This window comes from Xyrauchen texanus, chromosome 30 (genome assembly GCF_025860055.1).
Source record: "Xyrauchen texanus isolate HMW12.3.18 chromosome 30, RBS_HiC_50CHRs, whole genome shotgun sequence".
Taxonomy (NCBI): Eukaryota; Metazoa; Chordata; class Actinopteri; order Cypriniformes; family Catostomidae; genus Xyrauchen; species Xyrauchen texanus.
In genome coordinates this window covers 19,068,534-19,096,222 of record NC_068305.1, presented here as the reverse complement: position 1 = coordinate 19,096,222, position 27,689 = coordinate 19,068,534, and the positions used below count along the sequence as shown (strand labels likewise).

The window sequence follows — 27,689 nt, the reverse complement described above, 5'->3', positions numbered from 1 at the left end:
GGGAAGGGGGAGGTAATGAGCTTAGATTTATTTTAGCAGAGCCAATGATTTTTAACTTTCACTAGGCTCCAGATTTAGACTATATACCTAAATGGAGAATTTATGTCATACATATAAAAAATTTCTAAAAAGTGTGAGTGCACTCATGCCCTTACAGGAAGGTTCTCTTTTTGACGTGCCTCAGCTTTTCTCTTGTACAGTCGATCTCGGAGTTCACTGATCCGCTTGTCCATCAGTGTCACCTCCATGTTCCTCTTGTTCAACATCTCCTTCTGCTGCTGCAGTTTACTGTTCTGCTCCTGATTCAGCTTGTTGCGGATCTGAAGGGACAAAACACACACCAGCAAAATAACGATTAACGTCATCACAGATTTAAACAAACAGAACTCACAGCACTCACACACAAACAGGTGGAACATAAGAAATTTGCTAAATAAAATAAAGTTTTAATGTAAATTCATATCCTTATTTTTATTGTGTAGTCACCATTTTATAAAAGCAATAAGGCACTCAGTCGAAACCATGCTATATTGCTAGTTGTTAGGCTGTGTGTCTTGGCTAACAACACCTATGACTACATTGACAACACTGATAAGCTCTTAATACTTTATTGCTTAATTAAAATAATAAATCAATTCAAGTTAAGCTCAATTGACAGCATTTCTGGCATTATTTTGATTACCACAAAAATGTATTTCAACTTGTCCCTCCTTTTCTTTAAATAAAAATAAATAAATAAAAAACGCAAAAATCAGGGTTACAGTGAGGCACTTACAATAGAAGTAAATGGGGCCAATCCATAAATAGACAAAAGTATAGCCAAAAGACGATTACAATATGCGTGTGTGGGGCCTGGGTAGCTCAGTGGTAAAGACGCTGGCTACCATCCCTGGAGTTCACTAGTTTGAATCCCTGGGTGTGCTGAGTGAGGGTAGAGTCACATGGGGTAACCTCCTCGTGGTCGCTATAATGTTGTTCGTTCTTGGGGGGGTTTATTTTAAATTATGATTAAATTGTTTTCTGATGATCCGAGTTCAGTGTGTGTACCTGCAGTTCCTGGTAGAGTTTGCGGAGCTCCAGGGCAGCAGTTCCAGTGACCTGACCCCCGAGAGTCTGCAGGCCATTCAGTTTGCCTCTTCTCAGATCCTCCAGCTGCTGGCTGAGCTGATCTACCCGGAGCACAGCGGCCTGGAGCTCTGTCTGCTTCTCTTGGAACAGCTCGCTGATGTGCTCAATCTCTGTAGCTAACAGAAAAGAGCAGAGTTATACACACGCAAACTACCATACAAACACACAGATGCATACGAGCTAACATATTTTCTCCATTACTCTAGGATTGCTTAATGTTCAAAGAAAATATAACGCATGGCTGCAGATGCATAGGAGATTAAGCTATTGCTAGGTTACAGAATCCAAAACTTGAAAGAGGAACTGATGTACTCTACAGCAGAATTGACTTTTATTGTTTTCAGTTTGTCAACCATGTGATGTAGCCTAAATGTTATCACAGCATGAACAAGTTACTCAACTGAAGCTTAAAGCTAGAGGTTTCACAAGTCTTCATCATCATGGCATGAAGTACTGATAATACACAAAAAACTATTTTCCATTTAAGACATTTACTCTTAAGACTACATGTGAAAACAATATTCAAAGAATGAAGGAACACAGATTTGTGTGTGTGTGTGTGTGTGAGACTTGCCATTCTGCAAGATCATTACAATTTATAGACTGTAACATACTAATCCTGACCTTATGGCATGAGCATTTATGTGTTGCCACAATTGAGGTTCACACAACCACATACATTAAGCAAGCTGGCTTAACACAGGAGCACAAAGGTCAGATGTATATCACAATCTCCAGCGGTGACCGGCGATTTATCTACCTACTCGGATTAGTGTGTAAATTTCTATGCCAATAGCATCGCCCAATATAACTGCAAAAATATTGATTGTTTTCAGACAGGTTTCCCAAAGGGCTGCTGTGTCTCAGGCTAATGGTAACTGTTTAAGCTGAACATACACAGGTTGCCATTGATGACTTTGCTATAGTCCACTTGTCCCCTCATGGCACGGATCTTCTTGAGTTTGGCTTCCTGACTCTCCACCCTCTCTTTCACCCTCTGCAGTTTGTCTGTCTCAGACACAGCCTGCTGCTGCCGCCGCTCCTGCTGCTTCAGATAACGCAAGCGTTGCTCCTGCAGAGAGAGAATACATATATTAGAATGAATATACTCAGTGCAAAAACTCCAGAAACGAGAGCGCTCCAGCTGATTTCCATCCCTTAAGAATAACCTGCCTTCCAATCATGACACCAGCCAGGACCCAACTCTTCATGAACCCATCCCCTACATCAATAACTGTCCCATCACCTAGAACACAGAGTCTGGGGCAAAATTTAACCTGAGCACCCAGCACATCACAAATAAAATTCTGAACCCTCAACCAAAATTCTTGAATCTTAACACACCCACAAACGTGGGTTATGACCCATCTTCTGATTGGCATCACTAGCAGGTGGGTGTGTCTTTAATACAATTTAGAGGGGGTCCAACAGAATCAATGTAAAATCTTAAATTGCATCAGACGCACCCTTACATCTCTAGATGTAGACTTGATGTTTTTTAGAATCCTATCCCACACTCCCTCCTTCAATACAAAGTTTCAATCTTTCTCCCATAATCTCTTGAGAACCTCCCTCACAATCCACTCGGTCCAGCAGAAAGGGGATTTATTAATATATAATTTTGGGTTCAATCTACAGCACCATGGCAAAAGAATTTGAGAGTGTGCACTCTGAATGGAATGTGAAAAAAAAAAAGAATGGGTACAGCGAAATAAGTCAACACATCTTCTTTTTTTTTGCATTGTCTTGGCTCTAAAACAAGCATAAAACACCACTAGTGTAGTCAGATTCTTGAACAAATTACTCTTAAAAGCTGGTTTGTTTAATGAATCACTTAAAAAGACTCAAGTTGTCATTTTTTAATTAGTCTTACAAATCCACTGAATGAACTAGCATTTTTTCACTTCAATAAAAAAAAAAAAAAAAACACTTAAAATATTAATTAAATCATGAAATCATTAAAATATATGTTACCTAAATAATACTGTAATAAAACAGAATTCTGCTGAAAACAGTAAATCTGTGTTTCTTTTTCATCATTTCTCTCTCAATCTGCAGGGAACACAAACACATCCAAATGAAGTGATTGGAAACTGTGTCTCTGAGTGAGTGAGAAAACTAAAAATGGCACATGCCATGGTGGACTTTCAATGACTGGAGGCTCAGTGTCATCACAGTACATTGACTAACAGCAAAAATAACAGGCCTGCTATACTAACAGTTATGAGAACATTATACCCTAAAAATCTGAATCTGATCTTGGAATAAAGTCTGTAAGTAGATTCCATGCTTCATTCCATATTAAATGAGGAAACAAAGAAATACCTGCCATAACATATAGAGCATGTCAGTGTTGTTTGCTACATAATTGCCATTTTCGACTGTGAGGTTCAGTTTCCCACCCCAGCCTGAGGTTCCCATGACAAACATCCCTATAACGGTTACTGTAATGACCATTAAATGGTACCGAGGAAAACACTGAGAAGAGGTTAAGTACATTCAAATATTTAATAACAATATTGTCCTATGTACAATAACAATAAAGAGCTTAGGCTCTTTATATTTTAAATATTTTAAATATTAAAATATTTAATAATAATATTGTCCTATGTACAATAACAATAAAGAGCTTAGGCTCTTTATATTTTAAATATTTTAAATATTAAAATATTTAATAACAATATTGTCCTATGTACAATAACAATAAAGAGCTTAGGCTTGTTTATGAACAAAGCATGAGGTTTAGCTGACAAGCTTTTGCATTTCGAATATTTACACTCAAACATTTAAGCCCAATTTAAATCTCTGTGTATTTTTATGCTTATTAACTAAATTATGGATCCATTTTACAAAAACTATCAAAGAGACCACAAAGCCAGTGGAATTCTCTTTTCTGTCCGAGGTGTTAAACTGAAGTGGGCCAAAGTATGCGGTTACCTCAAGTACTTAAGCTCTGTTCCCAGAGATGCGATCCCACCAAATCACCTGCTCGATCTATGAAAATTTGGTTTTAGCCTAAATATATGTAGATTTATATAAAAAGAAAAAAATACAACGTTTCCCAGAAGTTGGTGGAAAATATCACCATATAAATGGTCACTGTTTTTGGAATGACAGCAGCTAAAGAAAATTATCCACAAAAGCAAAAAAATCTAAATATCATCCTCGAACACTCCTAAGAACAGTGTGTTATTAATGTTTGTTTCAATAGAACGTTTTACTGTAATATATACAGGAAATATATTTGCATCTGGTTTCCACACACATAAAACAAAGATATAAAAAAAAAGATCCCCATCAAAGAGCACATCTGAGCTTGTTACTACCTTAGCGACAAGCATCTGTTGCTGGGCCTCAATTTGTTGTTGCTGACGAGTGGCCATCTCTTGCAGCTCAGAGAGAGTGAGCTCAACGCGAGGGTTTCCCACCTACACAAGAAGAGAGAGAGAGAGAGAGAGAGAGAGAGAGAGAGAGAGAGAGAGAGAGAGAGAGAGAGAGAGAGAGAGAGAGAGGAGAGGAGGTGAGGTAGACAAAAGAAAATAAAAAAATAAGAGGGACATTTGCACACAAACATAGATGCAAAATTACAGGTTTGATTCTAGAGGCAGACATCAAATTTATTTTTGTTGCCATTTTTTTATTGATAGACATAGTAGTAGAGAGACAGGAAATCAGGGTGTAAGGGAGAGGGAACAAAGATGGTAAAACTACCCAGGCCAGCCTCGAACCGATACATTTGAAACATTTAAGATTTACTGTGTAGAGTAACATCCAATTTTACAACTTTGTTGCTATGACGACATAACGCTGTAAAACAAAAACTGCCAAATGAAAGATTTAAACAACTTTACAGCTTAGATAATACACATTTTATTAAAAAAAAAGAATTTTTTGTATTATTGCTAATATACATCACAAGACAGAGAGCTTTCAACAATGTTTGATGCAACCACCAACATGAAAAGAAAAACTAAATAAATAAATAATACCAAACTAGCAGAGACAAAGAGTAAGATTTAGGACTGATGGGATAATGAATAAAGACACTAAACCAGAATTCACAAAAATAAAGGTTTTGACAGGGGGACAAATTTTCAGTCTTTCCAACTCTGTTTTCTTTCTTCTCTCAAAATAAAGGGAAGATACATTTGCAGACTGTAATATAATACAATGTGTGTATGCTCGTTTTGGATGGAGATTTGTTTGTAGTTTTAATATTTAGTATCTTTAGGTGTATATGGAAAGCTATGTTGGTGCATTGAGAAAGAGAGGAAAAGGTGCATGTGCCATATTTGTGTCCTCATTAGGATATGTTGAGGTTATAATCTCTTCTCAGAATTCACAGTGGCCCCCCTCAATCTGGGTAATACGTGTTTTTTTTTATTTGGATATGTTGAGGTTATAATCTCTTCTCAGAATTCATAGTGACTCGCCTCAATCTGGGTGGCAAAGGACGAACCTCAGTTGCGTCTGCATCTGAGAAAGTCAATCCACGCACTTTATCATGGCTTGTTGTGAGCGTTATCGTGGAGACCAAGCATGTGATGAGTCTTCACGCTATTCTCCGCGACATCCATGCACAACTCACCACGGGCCCCACCGAGAGAGAGAACCACATTATAGTGACAATGAGGAGGTTACCCCAACGTGACTCTACCCACCCAAGCAACTGTACCAATTGGTTGCTTATGAAGCCAGAATGGAGTCACTCAGCACACCCTGGATTCGAACTCGCAACTCAAGGTGTGGTTGTCAGCATCTTTACTTGCTGAGCTACCCAGGCCCTGGGTAATATACATTTTAAATTTAAATGAAGACTTAAGTGCTTTTATATAACTATAAGCTTTACATTTTTGCCTTTAAACCCTACAAAATATCCACATTCACATCCATACCCACCATTGTAAGTGGATTCCTTCCTTACTGTAACCCAGATTTAGCATCTCATTATTTTTTTTTTAAAGAAAAGGGACAGTTTTTTTGAGGCAATCAACATTATGCCACAAATATTGTCAATTGGGCCCAGATTATTCCTTTATATTTATTATCTTCACTACCGATATCGATATTTGTATCGGCAGATGTTATTCTAAATATCAGTAATGGCACATAAATGTTGTATCAGTGCATCCCTACTCGCAATGACTACAAGGCATGTAACTCTTAAAGGGATAGTTCACCCAACAATGAAAATTCTCTCATTATTCACTTACCCTGATGCCAACCCAGATATGTATGACTGTCTCTCTTCAGCAGAACACAAATAAAGATTTTTAGAAAAAGATAGAGCTCTGTCAGGTCCTTTTAATGCAAGTAAATGGGCGCCAGCACTTTGATGGTCCAAAAGTTACATTTAGGCAGCGTAAAAGTTATCCACACGACTCCAGTCGATCAATGAATGTCTTCTGAAGCAAATTGATAAATTTGTGTAGAAAATAAATAGATAATTAAAACATTATTAACTTAAAAAGCACTTCCTGCCAGCAGCTGATGCATCACGTAGCTGTTCTGTGATGCAAGTGTGTCGGCATGTTCACACAAGAATTCGGAAATATCTCTTATTTACAAAAGAACGTCACACGAGAGTTCGGCCATTTCAAACAGCATCAGAGCCCTGGACGGAAGCTCTGATTTAAAGTTTTAAAAAAAATTAAATATTGAATTATTTCTAACATAAACCTATCCATTTGCTTCAGAAGACATTCATCGATCGACTGGAGTTGCATGGATAACTTTTATGCTGCCTAAATGTGACTTTTGAACCATCAAAGTACTGGCACCCGTTTACTTGCATTATAATGATCAGACTCCTCTAAAAATCTTTATTTGTGATCTGCTGTCATACACATCTGGGATGGCATCAGGGTAAGTGAATAATGAGAGTTTTCATTTTTGCATCAACTATTCCTTAAATTATGTGGATTGGTGCCATGGTGCTTTCACAGCAGCCCAAACTGTCCTGTAACCACATTGGAGGGAACAGCTGAACATTATTCAGCTGCAAGAGATTTGCTTGGACATCATGAAGGTGATAAAGACAATAAAACAGATTGTGAGAAAGAGAGAGAGTACTATGTATCTGCAGGGCTCAGTATAGTGTGAGCTGGGTGTGAAATGACCTCTGGCTGAGTAAACACTCACAGCTTAATTATAGCAAGAGTGCTAATACTCACGTAGGCAAGCTTTCACTTCTAGCTGAAAGGGTCTAAAAACAGGCCTGTGTCTGAGATGTATCCCAGAATTCCACTCTGTCACTCTGCATTCTGGATGATAAGAGCAAGCTGTCCATCAATGTGTCTTTCACTAGGATGTCGACATGGCAGCAGAGAAGAATTGCCGTGCAGCAAAGATTAAAGGCACCCAACTACACAAAGCAATTGCCATCATAGGATGCCATTTAGAGCAATTAAGTAGAACTGTGCTCACAGTACATGATGTGAACAATGAACATAAAATGCAGATTTATGAAAAATAATTACACAAGTGATGCAAAGAGCCACAGATGAGTAAATAAGTTAAAGAGGCTCACTATTAAATTTCATGATAAAATATAAGGGTGGGTTAGCAAACAATTTATTCAGACTGTGGTATTCTGTTCTGCAGTGAGCAGAGACAGTATACAAAGACAGTAATGGGAATGATAGAGTGGGAATGAAAGATTAAGCTTCACTCTTAAGCCATTTTTACAGTGCAAAGGTGGCACAGAAGCTGCATTTGAAGTGGCATTTAGGTGTATTTACACAGACTGTTTAAAGCTGCTCAAAGCATGAATAAATGCATTTACACAGCAATAACAATTGCATAAATAATGCTATGAGATTGATGTTTTAAATATAAATGTATGAATAAGGAAATGTGAAATGAATGAAAATATAAAGTTACCCGCTAGACATTCCCCATCACTAATGTTACCCAAGTTTGTTCCAAGGAGGCAATGCCTGTAGTTTATTTACTGTAACTTATGTTCTATAATAACCTTGGTTATTGACAATAACCTATCGCTATCAAACAAATGTTTACTGTTTACTCTTCTTTTCCATGATACATCAATCCCCTAAGCCATTTATTTCCATAATTCATGGTTATTGTATTTTTTCCACTCTGTGTGGAAATTGGCTGCTAAATCATCTGTAGTGTATCTGTGGTTTATTACTGTATTTCACAACAGAGGTAAAGATAAAAAATAATATATATAATATGATAACAAAATGAAAAACTAAATAAGGTCTAATGTGCAAATGAAACATGCATATAACTGTTTAGTAACCACACAACAAACAAAGTGAAAGAACTCCTGCCGAGTACTTAAACGCATATGTATTTTAATTTTTCCGTATGAATGGAACCTTCAGCTACCTACCTTTGGCTGTCAGTTTCTCCATGTACTTAAATTCTCATACGCAACCATATAACATTTTGTAACTGATTTTGATTTTCAGTGCTTACAAGAAAGAAAAGTGAAGAAATGTCAAATAGCTTGAGCAGGTTACCCTGTCACTAGAAGTGGGTTTACCTTTCAAACTCAAAAGAGATTTTGCTGTGCGTTATGTCAATAAAAACTGTCCCTTCCATTCAACTAATGATTAGTAATTGCTCAAAAAAAGAAAAACGTGTTATGCCTGGAGCATGCTGCCAAATTAAGTCTGGATAAAATTAACTGTCATTTCAAATCAGCGTGAGGTATTGGACTTTGTTCCAACACATTCAACTACTGCTTTTTTGAGACTTAAACAAGCTATTTGCCAGATCTACTGAGCAATATTACAAACACTGGCATAGACAACTTGTTGTGCCTCTTCTTCAAATTTGTCTTATGGCACAGAAATCAGCTTCTTCCTCTGTATTGAAGAGCTAATTTATTTTGTTTCGAAAAGTAATTACAGTTTGTTGGCAGTTCAATAACAGCTATTCTTTTCTGTATAGCTGATGTACCCCTAATACAAACAGCAGGCAGGGTTGTTTATGCACATTGACAACTCAAACCAGAAAACGGCATGATACCAACACATTTAAAAAGGTTTCTGCCACAATAATGTAATACATTTGAATGAACTGAATTAGCCATTTTCAATACATTATATTTTAAATTATTTAAATATATTTATAATTATGTCTTTACGGTAAATATTGATATATGCAATTCATTAGATTAATTAATCAGCACATAATGTGACATCGTTATACATAAAAAATGTATGCATACATTTTTTAAATCATTAATTTTATTAAAACAATTTAATCGATTGACAGCCCCTATAGCTTAACATTTTGCCTTAGTCTTTCTATAAAACAGATACTGGAACTCCTCATTGAAACTGAAAGGTCTATCTTATTTTAAAGTCCATCAAATCAAACAAAGAGCCAAGTTCCACTTAAAAACTTTGCTTCTGAGTACAGTATAACAACAAAGTATACCATATCATAACAAGACACTTACATATTTAAGTACAGCTTCCCTTTTACAGGGCACAGTTTACTCAAGTCCTTGATCAATGATGACACAACTTTTCATGTAGGTCCCGTAACCACAAGCACCATGGCAGATCTACCAATTTCATTATAGCTGAAATGACACAACTCATTTTGCAAGGGAAGAGATTCACGGCTAAAAGGCCAATTGTGTCAGGCTCTGTTTACCCACACAGCCGACTCTGTATCGCCACATCTCAGGACTTCAAAAGAGACCATGTCCATGGCAATGTGGCACAAGGAATGACACACAACAGGCTGATTTGATTATACGTTTCTTAAGTAGTTCTGGAAGGAAAAAGGCCTTTTTCATATCCCTCTTTACTAGATGCAGTTGTGCAAATATGGCTGAGCATCTCCAGGGAAGGCATAAGGGTTAGTTTGACTGTAGTTGTCCACAGAGCAGTGAAACTCAATGCTTTTTTAAAACAAAAAGCCCAGAGAAGTAAATAAAGCAAAATATGGCTTTAATTTAAAAAGCATGAACAGGCTACATTACTCCTGTGGAAAATCTGAAGAGAGAATCTGGGTGAGGGAAAGGGAGCAAGAGGCAGCTTGCTTATTTGCCAACTAAAATTACTACCAACTAATATTACTACCAAGAGGTCAAGAACACAAGACTGAGGGTCTAGCCTACTCCTGCCTTGCTTTATAGGAAGGCAGTAACAACATGAATAACTCAAAAAAAGTCTCTCTGTTAAGGTTTGCAGCCCAGGGCCATGTTTTACAGATCATGAGCTAGAGAAGAATGCGTAACAGCTACAGCACGCATTTTCAGGGGCTTCACTCTCTGGAGTTCAACATTAATTGACTTATTTCTGGAGTTCACCCAAAAGCTCTTGAGTGATGCAAGCGTGGGACAGTCCTGTTTTCTCTAAACATTTTGTCAACAATTTACCTCTCACATCAAACTGCTTGCTCAATACATTTGAAGGTGCTGTAAGCAATTTCTGTTTTGCTAACTTTCACCATTTTGCAAACTTCAACCTCACACCCTCACATTCCCTTCAAACAACAAACCTCACCCTCTAAAAGACATGCCAGCAAACTAGATTTCCCAAAACTGCATTTTGGGCAAAGTTTATGATGGGCTAATTTTCTGATTCTTATTTTTTTGTGCTGTTTGCAGGGACTAGGGCCGTTATAGAGACAGCAGTATTTATTAGGGCACATCCCTGCAAAATGTTAAGAACAATACCAGGGTTCTCCCTCCATTGAAATTGCTTAACAGCTAAGGCAAATATAATTAAATTAATCTTGCGTGCAGTGCTTTATGCAAGCTAAAAATGCTTTTTCATCTGAAACCAGTATGGCACAATGATCTGCTCTGCTATAACCTACTGTTTCTCTCGAGTGTGCGCTTCAACCGGGCTTCCCTCGATATCGTGGTGTAGACCACAAAACTGATGTGACACATTTGAATTCTAATGACAACTTTCTAGTTTAAAGTGTTATGGAGGAAGTCAAATCTCTCAAACAGTAGACAGCCCCAACATGCTAAATAGCACTGAATGAAGAGAAGGTAAGGAAGAGAAACAACACTGTGCCATGAGCCAAAATTAGGCCGATATATTATTGGCAGATAACCGGGAAAATCGCAATATTATTGCACCGATAATGGAATTACAGCCTATATTTTCGCCGATCATTTCTTAATTGCTTGCGGCTGAGAATCTATGACTGCTTGCTCTCTTCAGGCCTAGACTTGGGCAGCCATAAGTGACAGTGCACGTGCACAAACACAGCAATTGTTAGTGAGAGCCAAACTTGTCACTCTGTGAGGATTATTTCAACATTTCTGCACCTTATGTAGTTTTGGGGCTGGTTTCAGTCGGGATAATTTGCTGTAAGTACAACATGCCATTCCCCATATTGTGCTTATGTTTCTTGAAGCAATAAACGAAAACGTGGCAAAAACATGCATGCTACTTGGGGGCAATCATTTTTGCTCATAATATGAAACGGAACATGGAGAATATATTCTTTAAATTCATATTCATTTTACCACACAGCAACGTGATTAAAATAACCCAAACACAACCTAACATAGTGCATAGATCTTGAAATAATCCACAAAGAGCGATATAAGGGGGCTAAAGACACTAGTTTGTGTGTGAAAAGAATGTGCTAGTATTTTATGAGTTGACACTCTCTAACGTTATATCTCAAGACTATATGATGTTCCCTATTCCCATTCGGATTTTCGTGATTACATTTTATAAGTTACACAACGGAACGTTCACAGATGAGCACTGTAACAAGCATCTGTAAATGAGACACTTATGAGCATAATGCCCAAACAGACATAACACACACAAACCACTGGGGTCCCAAAGCAAAACCAGTTGAGAACCACTGTCCTGAGAGAGACAGTAAATCAGTTAAACAACAGAACAATCCATTTAACTGATACCCTGACAGAACAGATTCATTTACTAAACCACTTCTTTTTGTAGAAAAATCCCCCTAATGTCCCACTTAAATTGCAGGAGAAACTCTGGCATTAAATACTGCATCCCTGCAAGGCTGTGTTCACAAATAAAAGCAGCTTTGGATGCAGCGTTACATGTTGCAGAGGCACATTAGCCAAAGCTGGAAGTGAGATATCAGATAAAGTTAAGCTTGTCTTCCTACAGAAATATGATTTTACTGGTACATACACAGGCCAAGGAGCTTGATAATAAATAGTAATTTAAGTAAAATTCCTTCATCACTTTACAGAATGCCCCCTCACAGAATGCCCCTGTACACAGCATGTACAGCTATGACTCTTGGCATGGACGAAGCATGTTATAATCCTCTTTCCTTACTAGGATTTAGACCAGTGCTCATTTATTGGCATTGGCCTGAAAGCTATTCATGTCTTCTTGGAAGATGATGTAAAATAAATTACTTTCATGTTAAACCTGGCATTAAAACACCAGGTTTGTGACCACATTTAAGACCACAGTTTAGGAAGTCTGAAGACAGTTCAAAAATAGTTATGTGCATTTCAAACATTATACTACATCCTATGTGCATTACTAAACTGTTTAATAGGAGACCATTTCTTTTCACTCTGCTTTACTTTACTAGCCAAATATTGCACTTTGTATTGCAATTCGTTACTGCAATTTTAAAGTTACAGTCTAATTACTGGACACATCTCCTAAAGAATTGTCTGGGTCATTTTTCACCCCAAAATAATAATAATAAACATGTTATCCATAAAGAAAAAGTAATTTTTTGTACTATAAAGATTTTTATTTTGGTTTTGGGAGTGTACTGAACTAATGGAAATACTAAAATAAAGTATCGAGTTCTATCCATAATAAACCTGAAATCATAAATGGCTGTATGCAAGTTTTCACCACACTGCTTTACTGTTTTGGTGGAACAAGAAATGGGATGGAAACTAAGAGAATAAAAGATAAAACAGCATTTTAAAAAAGACTTAAAATTGGAGTGAAAGTGAAGGAGTGAGTGAAAAAGAGAAAAGAAATACAGCAGAAACTGGAACATGTGAAGCCCTGGAGTGAAGCTGCCCACACACATAGGAACAGCCTCAACTTTATGAAACTTGATCTGCCCATACGGTTCAGCACTGTGGAGCTTAAAAATGTGAATGCATGATGGACAGGCATAATATTGCTGTATTAGCCATGGCTCTAAGCTGTGCCCACTTAATCTACACTTAATAAACACAAGGACAGAGCATGAGAAAAAGACTGACAGCTCTTAACACCCTTTATTGCTTTCCAAGTATAATGGACCACACACCGATTCGACAACATCTGATTTAACAGAAGCAAAGCATTAATACCCTGTTAATAAATGGCAATGCATTATTGAAAAGTGCATAGCATGCTCTCCTTCGGTATATGGAGAGCAGAGGCAGCCTTACCTCAACTCCCTCTTTTTCTCTCCCCGGGGGCACGAAGAAAGAGCCGAGGACTGAGGAGCCAAGTGTGAAGGAATGGAGTGATGAGATGAAAAGAGGAAAGGAAATGAACAAGTAGAAGAGAATGAAAATGAAAGGTGGGGGTGCTCTTAACACACTCCAACGCAGACAGGCCACGCTGCCCCTCGGATAATGCACACAGAGATGAAAGATTATTGTGATGGAAGGGGAACAGAGTCTCGGGAAAAGCAAGAGAGAACAGATGAAGTGACAGCAAGAGGAAATGAGAGAAAGGGGGCCACCCACTATTTTATACAGGAGAAAATATTACCTTCCTTTTAAAGGCTGGCCACGCATTCAGGGATTACCCTACTCTGAAGGCTGGGAGTGGCTCTCTGTGTGTGTGTGTGTGTGTGTGTGTGTGTGTGTGTGTGTGTGTGTGTGTGTGTGTGTGTCTCTCTCTCAGAGCGAGCATCTTCAGAGGGTGTTTTGCTTCAACAGAGAAGTGGGTGCAGAGAAAGCAGCCCTGCTGTAAAGCCAAGGGAATGAAAAGTGCATTGATCCTCTTAAGAGCGGTTATACCATGAAACGAGTGTAATCCACAAAATAATAAAGATGCAACAGGAGAATGAGAATACAGCAGGATGTTGCTTCTGTTTTATGAGGTTAGCCTATGAAGAATTTCACTCTTGCACACACAAAATCATACTGCTGACAGCACAGTTTTGATGTACCAGTGACTTGCCTTGAGTCCTGAGTAGATATTACTTTCAGTACAGGGATGGGCTGCTCTAAGATTGTTTAGTGTTTAGAAGCAGACAGACTAAGATGGGGCCTGAGGGAGGAATCCGATTAAGCAGCCCAAACAAATTTAGCAGTTTGCTGTAAAACAGGCCAAGAGCCATACTCAAGAGGCTCAGACTGAACAAATGCCAGGACTGACCTAGGGTGGTCAACAGGATGTTGCCACATTTAGGAGGAAGAGTTTAGCCATCTATAGTGTGCTGCAAGTTATACTGGATAAAAGCATATACTTATGCAGTGGAAAATCCAATGAATGACAATGATTTTTTGATTCTTTGCAGTCATTTGTGATTGGATTTTTTCTTTTAAATATAATTGTACATAGATGCTACTCAAAAAAATTGTATCTAAAATATTTCTAGTAAAAAAAAAATATTAGAGAAGAGCAAAAGTAGAAAAACATATATGGGTATTTCCTCAACTTCTGGCATTTAGCATTTTGGACTTCAAAATTCCAACAATGGTGACATTTCCACCACATCTTAAAATTCTGCATCAATGTTAATAGAATTATGTGGTGGAAATCAAATGACAATGATGGAAATGTAATATATATATATATATATATATATATATATATATATATAAAATGGATGAGTCCTTTGATTTGTTAAGGCTTGTTTTCATAGTTAACATTTTATGTATTCTAAATAAACAAAAATATTTAAACTTTTTGCAAAATGATGCCCAATAAAAAGAAAAATCTGCTTACAAGTGTAATTTACTTCCATTTCTAGGTTTTCTTCAAATGGAACTTTTGTTCCATTGTAATTTAATCTCAAGCATGCTTTTCACTGATAAGTACATAAAAAAAAAAAAACAACAAAAAAAAAATTTTTTGGGGGGATTGTTTGGTGGTAATGAGACCAATACCCTGGAACAGTTCAAAAATTGACAAATCATTTGAACTCAAAAAAAATCATGAAATGGTTTTTGTTGGTTTCACTCTATGATTAGGTTCATGTTTTAAACATGTAATTTTCTTTCTTTTTAAAATGGATTTTCAGAGTTTATTATTGAAAGTCTTACCGTACGTTCACACCAGAGGCGGCGAGAGCGTCAAATCGACCGGAAGTCATTCTTTTTCAATGACAGCCAGCGTCTCTCTGCGGCGAGAAGCGGCGAGTCTTGGGCGGTGTGGGCGTCAGATGGAAGTTCAAGCGCAGTCAACATTATGGTAATGAGCTGTGACGCGGTTCGGCGGCAACCAATTGGAATATAGAAGTGCTCCGCTCTAGCGATGTCGAGAACACAACCGTGTAAACTTTGGTTCCCACCAAACATTCGTTCGAAGATAAAATGTAGAAACGAATTATTGCCGTGACGGGTTTCCTGTAATATATGACCAAGACCACAGTTATTATTACAAATGTATTTTATTTTGATAACAAACAACTATAATTTTAATTACTTTTGCCATCGATCGATTTCTTATTTTCACATTTTAAAGAGTTCATGAGGATATACGCTACTTGTGATCGGTCGGCAAAAAGTAAATGGTCGACATGTCTGGATGTTTAAATTGCGGCCCCTTTAAATATAGTTCACAAAACAAAGCATTCTGAACAAACGTTGCCGCTTATTTCAACTACGTCAGAGCGTCCACGAGCGTCCTTGAGCGTCGAAGGCAGGGCTGCCAGAGCGAATTTTGACGCTCTCGCCGCTTCTGGTGTGAACGTACAGTTAGACTGGGACAAGGCTTAATCTGAAGTCAGTTTTAAATGTGACCTTCACAAAAAAAAAAGAGAAAAAAGGTGAAAGCAGTTAGTTTAATAAAAATCAACCACCGGGACGTGAAATTGCCTGAAGTTGAAGAACACAACCAAATATTAATCATCTGATTTTTTTGATACGAGTTTGTTTTTTTTCTTCTCAGGTTTTTATTTTTTTACTTTTTTCAGGCCTAAAAATCACAATTGTAATATTTCCTAATTCTTCCAGGCTTTCCAAGGCTATGTGTGAACCCTGTGAATGTTTTCTACTTGATATTTGAACCTGATGTCAATTATCCTTTTAATTGTCCTCTGTTCATTACAACAATTATGCAAACAAATACTTCCAGCTATACAAGCTCTACATCATGCGCAACTGTGTTCCAAAAAGTGTCAGACTGCAATTCATAATGCAACGTAACCTCAAGATTTTTGAAACTATGGTTAAAAACAGTTAATATTACATTAACACATGGCAAAAATATGATGTAATATATAAATATATAATAGAAAAGTGGTGTAAGCTTTCAATTCATGTGAATCTGGAGCATACGCACAAACTCCAAAACATGACAGAGAAAATTTTATCTACCAGACTCGTGCCCACAGAAAAAGGCAACATTAAATCAGTTGTGTGGGAGTGTTTGAATAACTGATTGAAGACAACAAATGGAAAACATGTTAACAGAAGTCACATGAAGTTACACATCCTACAAGGGTGTTCTAATTGTCATCCAACAACCAACTAGTGAGTTTAATATTTTTAGCTGTGGTGCTCAAAGGATGAATTGAAAGACGTAACTTTTTGTAACTTTTGTTTAAGCATGCTGACAGCTCACGTACATTTATGTGTGCTATTGGATCTTAAATCATCCTCATTATTTAAAGCATTGCTTGAGTACAAATTCAACAATAAATGTCAATGAGTAATTATTGGACTTTAAATAGCCTACTTTAAGCAATGTTCCCGATACTATGCATAGTCCACAGGTCTTTAAACAGTATAAAGGACAATGTTTTTATAGAGCCTGTTGCTGATTCTTTATAGTGGGGTGTTTAACAGACAATGGATCACTTTAATAAACTGTTGCAGAATACAAAACTATTGCATGCCGTAAACTACTTGTTGTGCACCCACAATAATCTTACAGTTATGCAGTTCTGAGGCAACTCCAAGCACTTTATATATATATGAAGCGTATTTTGCACCCGGTATGCAGATAAGTGGGTTTGCGTCTCTTATTATATTGCCTTCCTTTTATTTATTCAGTGTGTATTTAGCAGCTTTCCTTTTGTATGGCTGCGCTTAAGAGTCCATATATCAATAAGAAACACGTTCACTTACATATTTAATTCTGATATGTTTTTTTTTTTTGCCTCAGTGGTTTTGCATAAAAAGAAAAATAGCAAATAAATAGTCCAAACAGTTAACCGCAAATTTTTCTCAGACAGTAATCTAACATGGCGGCATCCCTACAGTCAACATGTAGGATAATAAAATCTCTGATCGGTTTACTTTAGTTAGTGTTTATGTAATTGTGCAAAGTTTGTTTCCGGCCTCAAAATGTAATGAACTTTCTCTTTCTACAGTACAGATACAAATTAATTACTTAATCCTCAGTTGCCAAACTAAACCATTTAATCAAATTATCCAGAGAACACAAGGGATAATGGGCCAAACCAGACAAATGCCATGACTATTAGAAGTTAACCCTCTTTATTCCCCTTAAATACACACAGAGAGACAGACATTAAAATGAGAGCCATATGGCTACCTGACAAAACAGGCAGAGAAGGCGTGTTGTTTAACAGTCCCTACAGGAAACCAACACCTGTCAAAATTAAGTGTGTTCTCAGCACCAGAGTGCCTAGGTGGCAACAGCCTTAATAATCATCTCCAACAAAGACCATCTTGAACCGCAGAGGATGCACAATATTGCTTGCCTAAAAAAAAAAGCCTTTCACATTTTATACATCGGTGGTCTACAGACATCCTTCTCCCTAAAGGTGGAATTAGTTCCGCTTCCTGACTTGTCCCCTGTCGAAATGTGAGGCAGATGGTTACATGAAATGAGCTCAGTAGACCATTCTTTGTAGAAAGTAAATCGCAAAACGATTGAGTGATGTGAGAAATGCTTAAATGAAAGAAAATGGCAAACGAATTTCTGTGAATGTGGTACATGAAGCATAGTCCTTGGACTTGACAGGTCTCACTGCGTTTGGCTCATGGTAAGAGAGAATGACTGAATGAAAAGTGACCGATTAAAAAGCTGCGGAACTGAAGAGTGTCACTTGGTCCATCAATTACTGCGAGAACTTTGCAGCTGCTACTTTGCATTACACTAACCAGCAATGCATCATAATATATTATTAGCAAGTGGAATTCTACCCCCAGAGGTGCATTTTGAATAATCACAATGCTGAGATCAGAAATGAAGGCACATTTCGATGAGAATGTGATATGAACTAACCCCGTTCTCGTTGTGCACATCTGAGTTGCTTCCTTCTCTCCTGCTGGGCTGCTCCTGTGACTGTTGACTCCCTAAGTGCACAGGAATAAAATATATTCAGTTGTGCAACAAATGCATGAATGAACACACACACAAAAAAAAGACATCTAAATGCACATTGTGAAATATTTTAGATTAAAAAAAAACAACATGAATGGCTGACTGGAGACAGCAAAATCACGAGGCCATGAAGGAAAGGTTTAAAGGCCTGTTTGTTATTGCCATGTGACACCGAGAATGGATCTTGCGCTTATAGTGGATTACTCCCTCTCTTTCTCTCCCATACACAGGGGTCCTCAGGTTTATGCCTTAATCCATGGGGATGTTTACTAAAGGCTAATCCTGCCTAAAGCTATTGAAAATACATCACTGGAGCAAGTGCAGTGAAAGAGTGAAAACAAACAAATGATAGGATAAAACGGGAGACAGAGAAAGAGAGAGAGAGAGAAATGTGAATGAGGCAGCAGTACACTGTATCCTAACCATGAACCCCACAATAAAAGTTGTCTCTTCCTTGTGTAGTTTTTGTTCTAACCAGCCACAACTGTGAAAAGCGAAGATTGACAGGACATTGTTTCTGTGTTGCTGTGTTTGGTAGACCCGCCCACAATGAAATCTCATTGGTCCAAAATCTTGTTCCACATGAATGTAAATATAACATCAAATATGTTCAGATTACCTGTGACTGTGTTGCACAGACAAATTAGTCACTGGTGAGGACAAGCAGGGAGACAACTTTAATACACTGGCATTGAATCTAAAAAATTATGCAAATAGATTTCTTAAAATAATTTAATTGTACCAATATGAATAAATGCTGTACAGATTTTTTTCATTGTGTAAGTAAACAATTGTGTAATGAATACAATCTACCTGTAAAGTGATACTGAAGTATTTACTGTATTGTATGTACAGTTTTACCATAAAGTTCCAATCCGATTTTTTTTTTGGATGTTTAGAAGACTATCGTGAATGAGTACCAATAACAAGATGTTAATGAGCTCAAAACAGATAATGTGTTTGTGTGTCTGAACCTGTCCAGAACGGGCAACAGAGGTCAAACGTCTAGTCCCATTACAGAGCAAGCTGCTTTATTACATAACCATCAATACATATTATTCAATTACTGTGCAGCAGCAGGGTTATCAAGGTTTTGCAATCCACTAGTCTGTCTGGCCTTCCTTTACACACAAACTCAGTTTGGGTTGAGTAATTTGCATGATCTTAAGTATGGTATAATGTTATTGAAGTAGACTTTTTCCAAGACATTGTTATCTTCGCCTTACTCACAGGAGTTTTAATTCACTGACACTTGTGAAAGTGCTACAGAACTAAATCATGAACTGTTCCACTATTCAATCAGGATGTGCTTGTCCCTTTCTTTACATGAACTCAGATAGAGGCCACTGACAAGGGAATTAAAAACATTCCTATCAATGTCAGCCAATAAGACAGTGGTGATAAGCGGGACATGGCATGTTGCCTGCATTCTTACCCTGATCACTGCTTTCAGTGGGCGAGTCTTCATGACGCAGGTAGAACTTCACCTCCTGCTTTCTGGGACCCCATTTCTGCAGGTGCTCATACATCATGTGGTCAAAGGGGATGGCTCGCTCTGGACAGGAAAAACAAATACATTTCATTAAACAACAAAACCCCTCTGATGCTAGTTAATTGGGAACACCTTTCAATAATATTGCATTTGTTAAGTTTAGTTCATGAATTGGGTATCAGGAACGAACAATAATATATACACCGATCAGTCACAACATTAAAATCACCTGCCTAATTTTGTGTAGGTCCCCCTCGTGCCACCAAAACAGTGCCAACTCACATCTCAGAATAGCATTCTGAGATGATATTCTTCTCACCACAATTGTACAGAGCAGTTATCTGAGTTGCCATAGACTTTGTCAGGTCGAACCAGTCTGGCCATTCTCTGTTGACCTCTCTTATCAACAAGGCATTTCCATCCACAGAACTGCCGATCACTGGATGTTTTTTGTTTTTGGCACCATTCTGAGTAAATTCTAGAGACTGTTCATGCCACGGTCCAAATCACTGAAATCAAAATTATCCCCATTCTGATGGTTGATGTGAACATTAACTGAAGCTCCTCCCCGTATCTGCATGATTTTATGCACTGCTGCCACACAATTGGCTGATTAGAAAATCGCATGTATGATTGTTGGTGCCAGATGGGCTGGTTTGAGTATTTCTGTAACTGCTGATCTCCTGGGATTTTCACACACAACAGTCTCTAGAATTTACTCAGAATGGTGCCAAAAACAAAAAACATCCAGTGAGCATCAGTTCTGTGGATGGAAACTTGTTGATGAGAGAGCAACAGAGAATGGCCAGACTGGTTCGAACTGACAAACCACTCTACATATACACATATACACACATACATATACATATACATAAACATACATACACAAATATATTTAAAGTATAATGTTAATTTATACAACTTTTAAAGTTAGAAAATGAATTAATCAACACAGATACAACAATTTATAAAATCTGAAAAGTATTTTCATTATTAGTTCATTTTAAAATGTTGTTACCTACTGTTAAAAAATACAACACTATTATATTACCACATAATTTTTCTTCAAGAGGGTATTGTGTTCACATCAAGAAAAGAGAGCAAAAGAGCAACCCTTCTCATGCTGAGGAGCATTTCATTCCAGTGTAATACATCTACAAAGAGGAATTATGGGGGAGGCACACCTAAGAGGAGAACTAAGAAACAGACATAGCAGGATCAAGAGAACAAAGAGTTGAGATTGAATCAAACATGGCCTCCAGCCAAAGGAATGTGGTGGGGCTGGGTGGGCAGAGAAGGCAACAGAGAGATGGATAGAGGAAGACATGTTCTTTTCTCAACATGGCTAATAGGTGGAGGGACATCTGGAGTTTGGACAGCCACCAAAAAACAGAGAGGGAAGGAAAGAATTACAAAATATAAGGAGGAATGAATGAAAAGACAATATTGGAAAAGTACACTGGCTCAAAGACTTTTCGAATGAGAAAGTGAATTAGTAAGAACAGTTGTTTTGTATGTGTGCATGCGAGTGAAAAAACTCTGACTCCTCCAATGTAGACATCAAAATGTAGAAATTATATTGAAAGATATCAAAGTTTGTTTGAAAGTTTAGACTACAGACTAGAGGTAATAAATCCAATTTATTAACTACAAACTAATGCTACACCCAATGTGATCCATCACCTGCTGTAAAGTAACTGGGCTCTTCATGGCTTCAATGACAGACAGACTTTTAGATGAAATGACACTGCTGATGGAAGGGCTTTTGAAAGGAAGAAAGAAAAGATAACATTTCTGGCACACAGCTGTTAATACAAATCACTAACATTATGGAAAATGGAAATTAAAAAACCAAGGGAAAAAGGACCCATCTATCAGAGCAGAGTGTCAAACCTGAAAGTCTTCCATCGTTGCCAGATTTTTCAAAGTACTGTGTGAGTGTCTTTAACACACTAAAGCTACTAAATGTTTTATAAAATAAAATGCTGGGGTGGAGAGGTGAGAAAAATCACAGGATTTCTTTCTGTTATTTTATATACCGATTATTTCACATGAAGGTACAAGGTGGTGATGCGGAGTCCACTGCCATTGTCAGTATTTTCAACTTTGTAATTTAAAAATGCACTCAGTAATACTTTCCTCCTTAAAAGGGAAACTGGAAACTTTTGCTGCATCCACGCTAAATGGTCTCAGTTTTATGTCTCAAAACCAAGTCTCAACAAAACATTGTTGGGTGCACCTAATTTGTTCCTGCAACAGTCCTTGCTATCAATTACTCTAAATTCACTTTCGGAAAATCAATAGTGACAAGGTGAATGGTGCTAGGAAAGATGTTGCTAAAGGGGCCCCAAAAGGTACTCACCATTTCCACGCCACACCTCAGCCAGGTGGCAACCACTTTCCCCTGTTTCCTTACAGAACTCCACCACATCACGACACGTCGTCTCTGGAGTGATGGGCACCTCCGTCAGGGCTTGCTCCCCATCACTCAAATACACCGTTAAGATCATCTGGGAGAGAAAAAAAAAAGAGATGACTTTTAACATTTTGTGCTCTGAAGGAGTGAAGGGGCATTCACACAGAGTCTCACTAATATATATATCTCATTGTATTTACAGCATCTCAACCCATGAGTGGCAAATTTTAAACGTGATGTGTCGAGTTAAAAAGTTCAACTTTGACACAATCCAGAAGACCAGTGACAGTTTTAAAAAAAAATTTACTAATCAGTTGAATCTGGGACAGGATTACCACCTTGGTGCATTGAGTGTTTACATTAGCAATGGTGTATGGGAGTTAATGCAACTATAAACATGCTCGCTATTCAATTCAGTTCAGCTGTATTTCGAGCAATTACCCATCCACTGTGAATGCCCCCTGAACCCATCGGTTTTATTTATTGTTCCAGACTTCATCATGGCCTTCTGTAGAATTCAGTCCAGCTATTTTTCGAGCAACAACACATCCTCTGTGAACGCCCCCTGAACCCATTGGTTTTATTTATTGTTCCAGACTTCATCATAGCCTTCTGTAGACAAATGTCTGTGAAGAATATCTAGACCCCAGTGGAAGGATCCCACTCATCTGAAAGACCACTAGATGGCAGTGCCACTGCTCAAACATCACTTTAAAATCATAATTCACTGATCGATTTGCAACCCAACAGCTGTTCTTACCACACGATATTCTGCAGTGTTTTCATTTAAAACCTTTGGAGTTACACAACTTAAGAAGTTACAAACAGGCACATACAAGATTTATGAGAGGATACAACACAACGTTACAGCATATTGAGTCCAGATTCTGTTCTTTCCACTGTTGTTGATGGATTTCTGAAATGTAGGATGACAAAAGGAAGTCCATTCATATTAATGAGGAAAGCTCTACAAGATTTATTAGGTTTAGGGGATTAGTTATAGTTTCTGGCCAATCAGGTAGCAATATTCTAATGAATATTACTGATAATCCAATAAGTTATTGCTTTACTCATGAACACAAATGACTCTTTCGACTACCATCCTACATTTTGGAAACTTGCCAGCGGGTGTGGAGGCCGATGACTCTGCACTGAAAGAGCAAAGTAGCTCAAATGTACTTTGATAAAGATGACACAAATGCTAAAATGACTTCCAATATACCCATTGGCGGTAATGGGTTGAGAACCCTGCTTCACCAGCTTTAGTGCACTAATGAATACTTTAAACAACGTCTTAGTGTGTCTGTGAGGTACAATCAGGCAGCATTAAGGCAGTCCTACATTATTTTTAATGTTAGCTCAAAATACAGGTGTGCGGGTGGATAAAGTGCTGCCACACTGGTGAGCTGACATGTCCTTTTTTTATTCATAATCTCCTCAACGCCGGCAGAAACAGCACTCATTTTCGCAATTCGCATGTGTTCGTGTGTTCTGATGTCACATGGCTATGGCGCATCCGAACCCCACAGCAACGCAACTTGTTATTTGCTTGTCACTCGTAGCACACTCCTTTATCAAGCCATATGATAGGTTGTTTATGATCCAGGGACGGCGCATGCTTGAGGGTTGTTCATGCAACCAAACTTCATGTCTATTTACATTTTAATGCATTTAAGAGAATCTATCGAGCGTTGTATCGACATTTTTTTACATGATTATTGATAAGTGTGTATCGTCGAAAAATACAAATAAGTTTTATCGCCCAGCCCTATTTCAATTTCTATGATCGAGAAGTGCTGTTAAGAAATATATAATATAAATATATTGGAAATATATAGAATATATATAATTTGTTATTAGTTAAAAGCATTTAATATGTTTCTATGGGCTTAATTTCACCTTGTATTAAGAAGAATTTAGGGTGATATGATCAGAAGTGATCAGGTGAGAAATCATCCTTTACACCTGGTCGAAATATGTGTCTCTTTTGACCACTTGTGTTTGGATTACAAGGAGAGGGTCTCTGATTTTCCTGACGAAATTCAGCAGTTAATATGTCAGTGTATTGTTGAATGATATTGCAAAAAATAAAAATAAGAAAATTAAAGCATGAAAAAATTAAACACTGTTTCTCCCAACATACTTGCATTTAATCAAAGGACAAATGTGACATAGCGAGCAGAAGTGGGAATTATTTTAGTGGCATACCTGTATTAACTGAGTTTCAGATGTGCGTGCTTCTCTTCACTGTCACTACATGTTGTTAATAAGCATACTGGCGAAGTTCTGTTATGTTCCTGTGCATGTACAGTTTCAAACTTTCTAATCAGACAGTTATTTCCTTTTAAATCCACATGTAACCGGCAAAGTTTAAACTCTTGTATTAGCACATTTGTTGATTGACTGATGACAGCTGAAAGGGCAGAGGTTTGCTTCTGTTCAAATGTATTCAAACAGATGAGCATTTGCGCTATGAGTCCAATGTGATCACACACATTTTCAACTACATTAAACCACCTCCGAATGTGACAAAAAGGACAAATTTCAAAAGTTTTGGACCTGTTAGCGCCATACAGTTTCAAATGTATCGAGTTCAAAATGCATCTTAAAACCATGGTGTAAACAGGCCCAAACAACGTTAGGCATCCACTTTAAGGAGAAAGTGGAAGAGATGACTAATTAGATGCAATTTATTTGATTCAGGGGGCTATATTTGGAAAGACATGAATTACACTGAATTACACAGAAATGTCTGCAGATTCACATAATTTCAGTGCCAATCAGAAGACACAACTATGTAGACGAGCTACAATTTAAGAATCAACTATGACGATTTTTGAAGGACTGTCAATATCAAGAGAAATTATAATTTGAAAATGGAGCTAAGGGGTTTGAATATAAAGAAGTCGCACATACCGTCTCTATGACTGATGTTTTCATATGTTTCTGTGCAAGCATACGTGTGTTTAACTGGCCGACATCAATGAAGTATGAATTATGTATGGCGGTAGGATGAGCAAGAGACAGACAGTGTGGGTGTGGCATCAGGCCTCAAAGAGGCATTTATTTTAAATAATAATCAACATAAAATGTCCAAAAGTGGAAGTGTCCATGGGGGAAAGTGTCCAAATGAAAGGGGAATCTGGCATCCTTGCTGTGAAATGGGGCTATGTGAAGGTAGGGAGTGACGAGAGGGTAAGCTCCAGATATATTGATTGGTGACCAGTGACTGCAAACGCTCGCTGCTGGAAATCCCTATCCGCTCCGTTCTTGGTCCTGTGAGGACGCCAGCATACATACACTTGGTGGATAGAGGCCAACCACCTGGGGGTCGTCACACTCTTCTTTTAAAAGGCTACAGCGATGAGGCTGGATTACCATCAGCTGCATCTTATCACAAGCTGGTGAGGTCACAATGGATCAGAATGGACTAGAATTAGCAGGACCTTTCCATAAAATATGGGAAGTACTAAAGTCTGTTGAACATAAGGGGGGTTATGGGAACAACATTTTTTCAGTTAAGTGGCAAGATATGTTATCCAAGTAACAGATCCCATCTCTGCCCACAAAGAGAATTGCAGTCATTGGATGACTGCATGAAAGGTCTGAAAGAGCATAAATGCCTCTGACAATCAAGTCTCCTCTTTTGTCCTCAGATCAGCTTAAGGGAACAACCAGAACAAACAGCAGTAATCATCGCAGGCCCTGGTAGAAGACAAATATATATGTAGAATGTTTAAAGAGGTCATATCATACAAAAACGTTTTCCAGCAAAACCAGTCATAGTTTAGTATAAGACCATTTGCCACCTTCATGACAATGGCGCCGCCCGTGGAGAAGTGAGAAAAAAAAGGTGGATATCAGAGTGACAGGTCCTACATACAGCCAGGAACTGCACAAGATTTGGCAAATTTATTCAGTTGTAAATTTTTCAGGTGTTAAGAAGAAAAGGTATCTATAAGTGTTCCTTTATCTCACTGTGACTAGGCAGGCCACGTATCTAAATATCAAGGCATTGTTGACATGTAAATGAGGTGGTCACATGTCTAAATCAATTCAGAAGGAGTCGTTTTTGCAGCATAGAAGTCTTTCTTCCCACTGAAGAGGAAGTTGATCTATGAAAGTTTGTTTGTTTTCATAGTATAATAAACCAGTGTTTCCTGCACCGCTGCTAATTGTTTAAAAATTACAAGAGTTTTCTGTGATCACGCAGTCCAGTCAGAGAGAGAAAGGTAAACAACACTGGAAAAAATTATCGTAAATAGACTAAGTTAACGTGCAGACATCACATTTTATTTTAAGCGAAAAAGAGACTAGGAGAAAGAGGAATCCGGTGAGGGGGATTTGCAAGGTTCAACTAATGAAGCCTCTTCACAAGGTTTACCTGAGGCAACTAACATTGACATGGCGGCTAATGTTAGGGATGCTGAGAACAACGTTAGTGAAGCTACTGTGACCCCCGCTGTCAATTCAACGTCCACTGTAGCCGGTGGAGGGTCAACATATAGATTCAAAAGTTGTCAGTCACAAACACCTATGAAATACCTATATTTTTTATTCTTTCTGGCAAACGGCTATGAAAGAAATGTAAACTATGGTATGTGTGCCTCATTTTTAAATTGTAGCATAGAGTTTTTGGCAAATTGGCTCAAAATTTTCCCATGGCTAGAGTTTGAAAACAACGTCATGTTCTGCAAATATTGTAGAGGGCAGAAACAGGCAGGCAACTTGTCCTTCATATCAGGAAACCCGCATCTGAAAAGAGATAGTGTAGCGAAATATAACATCTTGTGGCGGCATATCCAGTTCAGAGATCAGTACCTGTTGAGACAGGAGAAACCATCAGGCACGGTGTCAGCAGCCTTGAGGAGGCAAGTGCTGCAGTCTGAGGAGGCAGATGAAAATAAAGATAAATATTGCATACTTCATTGCGAAAGAAGAACCTTTCGTCAAATTTGGGCTGACATTGGGCTGAGTTGACATTAATCCCACATACGACAATGATGTAAGATGTGCGGAGATGATCGGTTAACTTGCTGGCATATTGAGAGATCGCTGGCTGACCTCCAAGAGTGCCAGACTGCCAACATACAAAAGCAGCAGGACAACTGATATCCTTTGATTCTAGTAATCATGTGAGAATTTGGTGGTATGTGCTGTTCCACATATGTGTGTGTGTCCCTTAGTACACACACACACACACTCACACATGCAGTAT

General features: G+C 38.0%; 1 protein-coding gene across 3 annotated transcripts in view; it reads right to left on the bottom strand.

Annotated features, from left to right (window-relative positions):
- The window catches only part of LOC127623555 (apoptosis-stimulating of p53 protein 1-like), a 58,583-nt gene that overhangs the window by 14,877 nt on the left and 16,017 nt on the right, over positions 1–27,689 (bottom strand). For all 3 annotated transcript variants that reach the window (XM_052097939.1, XM_052097941.1, XM_052097940.1), the window contains exons 3-9: positions 22,418–22,565; positions 19,999–20,118; positions 18,465–18,535; positions 4,455–4,556; positions 2,026–2,200; positions 1,048–1,244; positions 156–320 (exon numbers count right to left, since the gene is read on the bottom strand). In XM_052097939.1, the coding sequence (XP_051953899.1) occupies positions 156–320; positions 1,048–1,244; positions 2,026–2,200; positions 4,455–4,556; positions 18,465–18,535; positions 19,999–20,118; positions 22,418–22,565 (978 nt within the window). The remainder of the gene's footprint in view (positions 1–155; positions 321–1,047; positions 1,245–2,025; positions 2,201–4,454; positions 4,557–18,464; positions 18,536–19,998; positions 20,119–22,417; positions 22,566–27,689) is intronic.